We start from the raw sequence: 10,071 nt of genomic DNA, 5'->3' as shown, positions 1-10,071 counted from the left end.
GGGGGGGGGGGGGTGCGGTTAGGCCTGTGTAACGCGATCCACGCGGACGTGCAGAGAGAGATGAGCCTCACGGAGAAAACACGAGCATCGGCCGCGGCGCCGAAGAAGTGAGGGCGGGAAGTTGCTTGGTATGGAGGTGGGAGAGAGAAAATAAGAGAGGAAGAAGAGGAGAGGAAATGAAAGAAGGGGGGATTCAGCCATTGTCAATGGCATTGCCCAAGGTACCTTGTGTAACTTGGATGTACTGCCATTCCGGTGGACTCGTGCAATGAAGCTGTGCTACCTACATGTAGTAGCCTACCAAGTACCAGGTCAGCACCAGACGCTACCTACCTATGTAGTAATTACTAGGGAGGTGCCAGATAGGTGGGTGATTATTTCCGCCTTGGGTGTAAGTGGGCAGCAAGCTGTATTACACTCCGGCAAAGGACGTAAAGCTATCCTTGGAAATCGGAGTAGGCGTCAGATTCAAAAGTCTTGTCATGTGAGGTCGGTGAGCAATTGAAGACCGGTCGACGTCAGTATCGGTTTCTTGACTGGGAGGCAGCTGAAGGCTCATGGCGTTTGATGCCTCTATCGTACCTACTATAGGTAGGTAGCCAGGCGCCCGGTATAAGTTATAGGGACTACCTACCTGGAAGGTATAGTACATTCCAGCGCGCCAACGGCAATGCTCTGTAAGGTACCATGACAGCGGCCACGACGCTCTGCTATAGGCCCTGGCGCTGGATCCCATCTACCTCTGCATCCGGTGCCTTTCCATACATGTACGAACGGCACATGTTATGTGCCTTATATCTGCCGTACTGACTGACATCCATGGAGGACAGACTCTGCAGTTGATATCGGCGTCTATTTCGCTCCGCCTACGCAGCAGACACCCCTGTTCTGCTCATCGTCTTCCCGAACCGTGACGCATCTCGCTTCCCAACGGGTACCAATCCTAGTCGTAATGTTTTGTTTGCTTTTCTTCTTCTCTCTCCTCCCAAGAACACGCCTTCCGTTTGACTGCTGGCTGTTCCTGTCTCTTATCGATTGTCGCCTGCCGCGGCTGAGTTTGGTTGATCCCTCAGGCATCCAGTCGCGCTACCAATTCCAAAATTGTTAGCACGGAGCATCACCGCCCTGGCGTCACCTCAGACAATCCAACTCCAGCCTCACAAAGCTCCATGTTTCCTCTCTTCTCTCCGCCGCCTCTCGACTCGCCCCTCCGCTCTTCCCTCCACGCCCTCGGTCTCTCCTCTCTCTCTTTTCGCTCCCTGTTCTCTCTTCTGCCAGTCCCCGACGATCGCCCTAATGCTAGCCGCAAAGCATCGGCCCCGTCCTTGGTGCCAGCATCCCCTCTTCCAGGGGCCTGTCGCTATCCGCTCGCTCTTGTTTGCCTTGAAGCTCCACCTGTGGCATGCATATTCGTACCGCCACCTCACTGCGGGTACGGCTGATTAGTGTAGCAGGCCGGCAGGGTATGGCTTGCTCCGGGTGCGTGTGCCTGCAACTGCAGGTGTGGGATGGTCCGGCATGGCATGGCCTGGCCTGGCCTGGCCTGGCAGACGGCTGGCGATTCATCAACCAACAGGTATGTGCTTGCTGCAGCTGCAGATCGAGGGCGGCGGCGTTTTCGTACTGTATGTGCGACCGTGTGCTGTCTGTCCTCTGTTGTCTTCCTGCGCGGCCGACAAGACGTGGGACCATGATGTAGCTCGCCAGAGCCGATGCCCCTCCCTCCACCATCAGCAAGAAGGAGCAGCAGCAGCAGCAGCAGCAGCAGCAGGGGAAAATTGGCACGGCCATGCATCCCATCCTCAGTTGTCGCAGAGGTCATGTTGGCTGCTGTGCCTGAGCTGCAGCCGATCATGGCGAAGCTGGCCAAAGAGCGCCACTCGCTAGTGTTGAGCTGCTCGTCCCTAGCTCCCTCTTTTTTTGCCCGTCAATGCAGAAATGCCGTCGTCGGCTGCATCGAGCCAACAACCTCATGGCTGAACTAGCCGTGTTTATGCAGGCCGCTGTGCTGTGTCAAACATGCCCTCCAAGTCGTACAAGGCAATGCTCGAGAGGTAGAATCTGACCAAGTGACGATAGCAACGAGCCATCACGACGCTGGTGCGATTCGATGGTCCTCTCTCTCGGTCTCGCTCTCAGCTTCCCCAGGGTTGCCACCGGCGCTCTAGGCCCGCACCGTTGAGCAACCACGTGCCACGACCCTCTCACCAAGTTGACATTGTACTCGTATGGTGACAAGTACTGTGCTCGTACGCGCACCATCTGCCGGCTAGCACGCTTCGAGATAGCGGTGTGCCAAACCGATCAGCTTAGGTTTCGACACCCGTCTCAGAGCAGGCATGGAGGTGTGGTAATATCGAGGCGACAACTTGTTCTGGAGTTTCTTCGACCGACACGAGTGGATTCGCTGCGCGATCCGCAGTGAAGAGTTGCGCCCTACACCTGAGGTTATCCCGATTCGAGTAGAGTGCCCCTGTGGTGAGAAGAAGCATCCAGGCTCTCGAGAATTCGCTCGCCTCGACTTTGACTGGTGCTTCTCCAGTTCTTAGTGTCGGCCTTTCGATCTCGACCTGCATCATGACGCCATGTTTCCTCGTCAAAAAGTCCCGACGCTCTGGATGTGGCATGTCGCCTGCAGATGGTTGATGCTGACCCCGTACGTTCGGTTGGCGAGCCTCGTGGCGAGCGTCTGGCTGCCTGTGCGGGCTTACCCATTGTCAAACCGCCATCGAACTGCCTCCCGGCCTCGGAGTCTCGGCGTCATCTCGTGGAGCAAGAGGCTCTCTCCGGGGCTCTCTCCGTCTCGCCTGTCTGGCTTTCTTCCTGCGATTCTTCCACTCTCCTCTCCAGTCGCTCCTCAGCCCTCTTCGGGCTGAACCATTCCATACTGTCTCTTCACATGGTCGTTGGTCTCGATGGGCTTCGACCGATGCTCCGTGGTGGCATGCTGTGATGCTGTACTGTTTTCGATTAATCATTAGCTGTTTATTTGCAACTAATCAGCGGCCGTTTGGACAGTCGAGACTCTGGGGCAAGGAGAGAACGCCACTACAGTAGCTGGAGTCGGAAGCCACCACGTCCTCTGACGCATTATCTAATCCAGACCGGCCGCCGTTTTGATCCCTCTCAAACTCATACTCACACTCGTGGTCGAACGACCCTTTCTCCCGATGCCACTGGAAGAGAATGGCGGCCAATGTCCTGGTCTCACATCCTTCGTCTCCAATACGCTGCGTCGGGTTAAGCAGGGCAACAACGGGGCTCTCGGTCAACTCGCTCTTCTCGCATCTTGGCTTATTCCTTCGGGTTGAGCCAGTCAGAACGGCAAACTGGGGGCTTCTCTTTTACTTGCTCTCAACGGCAGAAGCACAGGAGATTCGACGGTGGTTCCCGTCTGCTCCCAAACTGTGACCACTCGTTCAGACAGCTGAAGCTCGGAGGGAATGCTGAAGACCGCTAGTCATGATGATTCTGATTTCGCCAGGGAACACTCTGTACGACCTACTATCAGACTTTGGAAACTCAGAGCTGGTCATGGGGCGCTTGCTTTACTAGGGATCCCTCAGCTCCTCAGAAAAGCCCATGTCTCGTGCATCACATTCTGGGGTGGAGGACTGGGGTGGGCCAACTCCGAGAGTTCGGCCATGCTCCCCCCACGCCATCCGCCGCCTAGTATCGACTTCGACGGGCATTGAGGCCTTGGGCAGAGCGCATTCGGCTTGTGATGGAGCATCGAGAGGCTCGAGTTGCCGTCTCCGTACCTGTACATCACGCACGCGCTTGCACATTCGCACAAGATCCACCCGGCTCGCAGGGCCTGTTGTCATTGCGCATGCACCATGTGCGTCTGGTGGCGGACACTGCTGCTCCCATTTGCTGGACAGGGCTGGCGTCATTCACCGGTCAGCGTCTTTTAGATTGACCGGTCAAGGGAAAGATCCGTTGCCAAACCCAAGGATTCATGCAGAGCGCAATGTGCAGCACCGCGTGACCTTGCTCACATTTTCGCAACCGCCGAACTAGATTAAGAGGCGCCGATTTCGACACAGATGTGGGCGCCTGCGGTGACATTGGAGTTTGGTCGCACCTCTGGCCCCAAGGACGAGAAGAAGAGGGGGGGAACAGCGCTGCAGTAGCCGTCCCTTCGGCGCTCTACCTCCGGGAGAAGACGAATGAGGCCGGCGGACTTGGGAGTTAAACGAAGCCTCCATGGCTAGATTGGGCACGAGTCGGGATACGCGTCGGGATACGATGGCATACAGCCTGGTTGGACACTCTATCCATTACACGATGTTTGCTTTTTTCCCCCCCTCTTCTGAAGATGCTCTCTCCACATGAGGCTTAGGGCAGAGGAGAAGCCTGGTCGAGATGTGCAGCCAGACAAGGTGCATTACTACTTGGAAGCTAGCATTGAGAAGCGAGGCGGGCAAGCTGACATCAGTCCATCAGGCACCGTGGACGTTGAAGCCCAATGAACGAGAGATTATCCCGCCAAGCAACGCTGGAAACGGTGGAAACACCCCGGCCAGCTCAACCACACCTTGGCCAACGCCCCCCAAAGGCCGGGCAGGGTCACAGTTCGGGTCCGACGAAAAATCTGCCTCAACTGCATTTCCAGGTCCAAGGCCGAAAAAGAGCGATGGCAAGGATATCATGCCGGATCATCAAGGGATCAAATCAACCTTTTCTTCCGGAACGATGACCCACAGTCAGCAGTCATGGCAGATCCCAGAGTTCAGCTCTCTGGGATGTTGGAAACATGGCATGGGTATGTGCCGCCCCTCGAATTAAATCAAACGCCCGCTATCTTGCCCTGTCTTTGCTTTTTCCTTTGCCCGTGTGTTATTAGTCCCAATAGTTCCGTCTGCCTGCCTGACACGGTATTCGTCGTCATCATATCCTCGTATATTCTAGCCACTCAGATCGAGTTTCGTTTCCCGTCGCTTGTTACCAACAGAGCAAGAAAAGAGCGCCACCCACAAGACGAGAAGTACATAAAAAGCAAAGAAAGCTAACCCTCCCTGCTCTCCCAGGCCAAACAAAGGAAACCAGCCACCAGGTTCTGGTAGCGCAACAGACAAAGTTAGCGTGTACGGGGGGGAGGGGGACAGGATGGGTACCCGTGACATCGGATGCCAGGAGAAGGACAGTGATGGCCCGATCCACCCAGTGGGATGGCGTCGAGACTAGACAAGGCGCGGATTCGGGGACAGCCGCTGCGTGGGGACGGCATCTTGGCCAGCCTCACCGACTCGTGTGTGACTCCGCTTTGGCTAGCGGATTGCTCATTTGGCGCCTGTTTATGGACTTCCTCTTGCTGTCGGGCCTGATCCTCAGGAAAGCGTCGCCTTTGTTGGTGTTGTTGTTGGGACGCAGTCTGACACCGATCGGCCGGATTGGCCTCGTTCCGAAGCCCAAGTGAAGACCGGCAGCGAATCGTCTTGCCCATCACATGTGAACTGTTCCGCCGTCAAATCCCTGCACGTTCATTTCCCCCCCTCTTCTCTCCTTTCTTCGGCCGATGTTCCCTTTACCACCAGACTCCCTCCATGGAAGTGGAAGTGAGGGCGGGTGCTGGTGCTGGGACATCGTACTCATACCTGTCTATGCGTTGGGCGTTTATGAGCCTTGCCAGATGAGTTGGGGCAAGGAATAAGATCCGTTCTCTTACTCACGTCATGAAGTAATGCTTGACTGTGGCCTTGTGGCGCTCCAGCCCGTCACGACGCGCAAATCGGCGTTTCTTGGGAGGATTCGGACAGCCAGGCACGTCACACCGCCAAGGCTTGCGATGTTTGTTACAATGTTGCCTGCATGATAGATTTTAGCAAATCCGCTTGCCGAAAGCACATGGCGCACATCCTCTTCCAGTGTGTCCTCGGCGGCGGGCCCTTTTCGCCCCCCTCCCTTTGGCCTCGTCTTCCCTTCATCCCCAGGGGCTAGTGGTCAGACGGGGTAGGGAGAACCTGGAGACAGGCAAGGAACGGGACACAGCTGGACGACTCGTCGCCACGCCGCTGGATGGGGAAAGATGACTACATACGCAAAAGATGAGTTACGGTCGAAGAGTACCAGGTTGCCCTGCTTGTCGACCCCGCCCTTGTCGCAGTGGTGGCCCCTGGGGCAGTAGTATTTTCCTTTGCCTCGTTGCTTCAGGGCCTTCATGTTGATACCCGCAAACTGGTTTTCATCAGAGTAGTCGTCCGAGTCATCCTGCTCGATCGGGGTTGCCGCGGTTGGCGTTGCGTCTGATGCCGGCGTTGCTACGGATATCGGCGATTCTGCCGCTCTCGGCGTTGCTGCTGATTCAGACGTCGCTACCGATGCCGATGCTGCTGCTGCTGCTGCCGCCGCCGCCGCCGTTGGTATTGTCACCATGGGCGTCGAAATCAGCAATGGCTTTGCTGCTGTTTCTCTCCTTTCTGCGGCCTTTGACGGTGGCTTTGCGGGAGGAGGTGGCTGTCTCGGCGCTGCGTTGTTGGTCGGCGCCACTCCCGCGCAATCGGCGCCGTCCGATAGAAGAGGCGGCAATAAGAGCGACGAAGCCGGCGGTAAGAGCGGCAGTGGCGGCAATGGTGGATGTGGTGCCGAGGCCAGTCGTTCACGGGGCGCAGCGGCAGCATCGGGAAGCTGCTTGCGACGTTTGGGTGCGTGCGAGAGCGCATCAGGCACTTCTGGCACGGTCTGAGGTTCAGACAAAGTCCCCGGGGATGCCACGGATGGGGCCACGGATGGGGTGCCGTCGTGTGACGCAGGAGACGCCCGTGAGCAGGACAGACTCGGTCTCCTGTGGCCTCCAATCCTCCAGACAGCCTGGACATCCCGCGAGTACTGCTCCGCCAGATCGCGCATCTTGCTGCACGTCATGACCATTGTATGGTTAGTCTTATCTGCATGAAAGATTCTAGGCTGACGAAAAGGACAAGAGAACGAAAAAAGAGGGTCAAGAAGGGTAAAAGGGAGACAGATGATGCATACCGAAGACGGCTCAGAGTGACGTCCATTGAAACGGACGCAGACAGATCTGCAACCCGCGTGTCTGTCTTGGACTTTTGTAGGATTTGAAGCGTGACAAGGTCGATATGAGGTCCTTGTATAAGGCTTTGGATGAGACAAGACCATATCATGGCGGTCCGGGCTAGGTAGTCTCCCATCTCCGTCACCAACGCCGCGACATCTTGTTGTGCTGCCGGGCATGACTCTGGCGGCGACGGGTCTGAGGAAGAGAAAGGAACGCCAGTAGCTTCCTGGACTCTAAGAGCAGCTTGTTCAAGGTGTGTTAGGACCAGGCTTTCCAATGCCTCGGTGACAGGCGGCGCACCGAGTCCAGAGGCGAAGACATGTGTGGCTCTAGGCGGCGGCATAGTGTGAGCTGGTACTATTACAGGAATTTTCCAGCGTCTGAATAAGAAACGGCGGCGGCTCTAGCCTGGGATATACTCGTCACTCTAGAGACGGGAGCGGACGGTTCAGCAGCCGGGACGGGTATTCTCTTCTGTTCTTGTTTCTCTCTCGTCCCGGGGCCCTCCCCTATCAGGCCATGAGGCTGAGGTGAAACCTAACCTCTTCCCCGATTTCCAAATCTAGCGTTGACGACGATGGATTGCGCCGATCGGTTGCTCCCAAATCGCCCCGCTTCCAGCTGGCAGAGACTCACTTCACTCGCCAACGGTAGTGCCCGTATACTGGCAGCGGCACCACTCGACGGGCAGCAACTGGCAGTGGGATTCAAACCGGACAGGAGATGGCTGAGGCTTGGAGCAAGCAGCCTTGCCGTGGTTGGTTCAGTGGGTCGCAACCAAAGGGATGGAACGAGAAGCAGCAGCACCAGTCTTGTGGTGACCCGGTGACGGCCCAGGCAGGGAAGTGAACTAAGGGGACGGAAAGCCGCGGCGAGTCTCTGAGGTCCAGGCCGAGTGGGCAAAACGGCCGTCGTGCGTGCCCTTTTTTAGTGAACTCTTCAGCAGTCCCACTGAGCAAGTGAGGCTCCCGCAAAATGGGGGGATGGGGAGGATGAATAATCACGGGGCGATGGGATCTCCCATGCCTGTTTCTCTTGTTTTGGGGTGGGCTTGCGACGGAGAGCGATCAGGGGTCTTGATTCGGCTGAGATTAGTGGCCGCTGCGGTGCTGATATGTCTGTGATTGGCGCAAAGATGGCCACCCTGCCTTGGGCGGGCAAAGGGTCGCCAGGCCTACCGACTGGGGTTGTGCTACCCACCCGACTCCGCAGCGAGAGAGAGAGAGAGCGAGGAAAACAGGAAATGAGGAAGAGAGAAGAAGAAGAGAGAAGAAGAGCGATATTCCCGTATTGGAAACAAGACTAGTCACCAGACGACGAAGGCTGAAGTTGAAGAAACCAGCAACGAGATGGGAACAGAGATGTATAAGACCAGGAACAGCAGAAGCCCAAAGGGGGCTAGAAGAGAGATCCGGGATGCCAGAAGCCGTGGACGGCTGTGCGACAGGAGCGAGCTTCACGGCGTCACAGACGGACGGGCGCCCCTTTTGAGCCTGGAGAGAAGGCAAAGCAGTAGGATGGACGTCTTGGGCCGGTACCTCGGCCAAGTCACGTCGCCTGAGAGAGCTGGCCCGCGCTGGATCCGGGCCGTTGATTGGTGGTGACAGCTGAGGCCACAAGGAGGAGGACGGACGAGAGAAGAGACAACAACGACGGCGATACCTCGCACATTGTACTGCATCGTACTACAACCTTGCCTCGACAGAGCATCACATAGCATCACACGGCCTCAACTGCACCTGCAACGAGTACGAAATACGTACGAGCGAGAAGGTACTCTACTGCAACTGTACTTTGCACATTGCAGATTAGAGCTGCCGTGAGCTGGCCGCGCTAACGCAGCGAAAGCTTCAACCCCTGCACACCGGTATGCGAGCCGTCCCTCCATGTGCGTTTGGCTACGGCTGGATTGGCTGCTCGTCGATCATCTGGAGCCCTCCAGCTGCAGCAAGCAAATCCCTTCTCGCAGGGTCCCCCTCTCAGAGGCGCAGTCTCGATGCATCGTCCCCACTCGGTGAGGCAGGCCCCCCTGGCCCCGATCACGAGCATCCTGGTCGGGCAGCGCGATCGTGAGGCTCCAGAGGGCATCATGGCGCCGGAAGCATCACGTTGGTGCAGAAACCGGGGCTTTGTACAGTACATGGGGCCCCCAAGCAAAGGAGATTATGGCCATCTCCAGTTCCAAGGTCCCGGTCATGCCCATGCCTACGGCAACCCTCTTTGGGGAGACGCTCTGCATCTAAGCGTAACAGAGTCGACGAGCAAAAAAAACCAAATACGTCGAATAAGATGAACGTCTCTTGACCTGCAAACTTTTGCCTTGTCCCTCCTCTCGAAATACATAAAGGATTCAGCGACGAGTCCACGCGTTGCCCGGGGGCCCGACACTCGAGATTCTGCCCTCGAACCGGAACCGCAAAAAGTACTGCTACTGCCTGCTCGGATTGCGAGTAACACCCGCTCTCGTATGACTACTAGTAGTATCGCGACGCTTCACACGGCGTTCGTCCATCCTGCGAATTGCTCTTTGCTCAACCAAGTACTCGTACCTGTTGTTTAGCCCCGGATCCCTCTGGGTCCTTTCATGCGGCTATTCTCCCAAGCGGAGCTTCGTGGGTAAGTGCAGTCTTTTCTCGTACCAGTTGATGCCGACACGGGCCCTTGTTGTCTTGTCCAGTGGATTCTAGCTCCTCTGTCGGCTTTTCCCTTTATCTCTGTGCTCCCTTCACGAGAGGGAAAAGAGAGAATATGTGTGCGACTTTGTGAGAGAGAAAAGTCTTCTCCTCTTGTCGTTCTTCTTCCCGCCCGGGCTCCCTTGTTCTCTCTTTTCTCCTCTCTTCTCCTCTCCTCTCCTCTCCTTCCGCCTCGCCACTCAAAGCTTTCTCCTCTTGTTGCCTCCGCTCGGCAGATCAGATCAGGCCCCGGATCAACGCGGCTGGCTCGGATCCAGAGCCCAAGCTGGCCGCTGCAGATTTCTCCTGAGCCCTCGCCCGCGTTGTTCTCTCTTTTCTCATCTTACCCCTACCCACCCCGAGCCGAGCAAGCACCAG

At 56.7% G+C, this 10,071-nt stretch overlaps 4 protein-coding genes across 4 annotated transcripts; all 4 read right to left on the bottom strand.

Annotated features, from left to right (window-relative positions):
* Positions 1 to 1,157: 1,157 nt before the first annotated feature.
* On the bottom strand, positions 1,158 to 1,974 carry CCMA1212_000574 (uncharacterized protein; the record flags this gene model as incomplete). The annotated part of the gene is made up of 3 exons (XM_073698037.1): positions 1,158 to 1,395; positions 1,428 to 1,904; positions 1,970 to 1,974. The coding sequence occupies 3 exons, from the start codon at positions 1,972 to 1,974 to the stop codon at positions 1,158 to 1,160; spliced, it is 720 nt and encodes a 239-aa protein (XP_073563970.1).
* Positions 1,975 to 2,309: 335 nt separating this feature from the next.
* Positions 2,310 to 2,715, bottom strand: CCMA1212_000573 (uncharacterized protein; the record flags this gene model as incomplete). The annotated part of the gene is made up of 2 exons (XM_073698036.1): positions 2,310 to 2,689; positions 2,712 to 2,715. 2 exons carry the CDS (start codon positions 2,713 to 2,715, stop codon positions 2,310 to 2,312), a joined length of 384 nt encoding a protein of 127 aa, XP_073563969.1.
* A 284-nt stretch (positions 2,716 to 2,999) lies between these two features.
* On the bottom strand, positions 3,000 to 3,827 carry CCMA1212_000572 (uncharacterized protein; the record flags this gene model as incomplete). Its single annotated transcript, XM_073698035.1, has 2 exons — positions 3,000 to 3,300; positions 3,553 to 3,827. Coding segments are annotated over 2 exons (276 nt in total). The 3' UTR covers positions 3,000 to 3,299.
* Positions 3,828 to 5,676: 1,849 nt separating this feature from the next.
* Positions 5,677 to 7,378, bottom strand: CCMA1212_000571 (uncharacterized protein; the record flags this gene model as incomplete). Its single annotated transcript, XM_073698034.1, has 4 exons — positions 6,979 to 7,378; positions 6,718 to 6,856; positions 5,967 to 6,441; positions 5,677 to 5,939 (listed from the first exon to the last, which is right to left on the bottom strand). Exons 1-4 carry the CDS (start codon positions 7,362 to 7,364, stop codon positions 5,677 to 5,679), a joined length of 1,263 nt encoding a protein of 420 aa, XP_073563967.1. The 5' UTR covers positions 7,365 to 7,378.
* Positions 7,379 to 10,071: the final 2,693 nt, after the last annotated feature.

Source organism: Trichoderma ghanense (assembly GCF_004382785.1).
Source record: "Trichoderma ghanense strain CCMA-1212 chromosome Unknown scaffold_0, whole genome shotgun sequence".
Taxonomy (NCBI): Eukaryota; Fungi; Ascomycota; class Sordariomycetes; order Hypocreales; family Hypocreaceae; genus Trichoderma; species Trichoderma ghanense.
The sequence above is the reverse complement of the archived record's forward strand: the minus strand, read 5'-3'. Positions and strand labels throughout refer to the sequence as shown.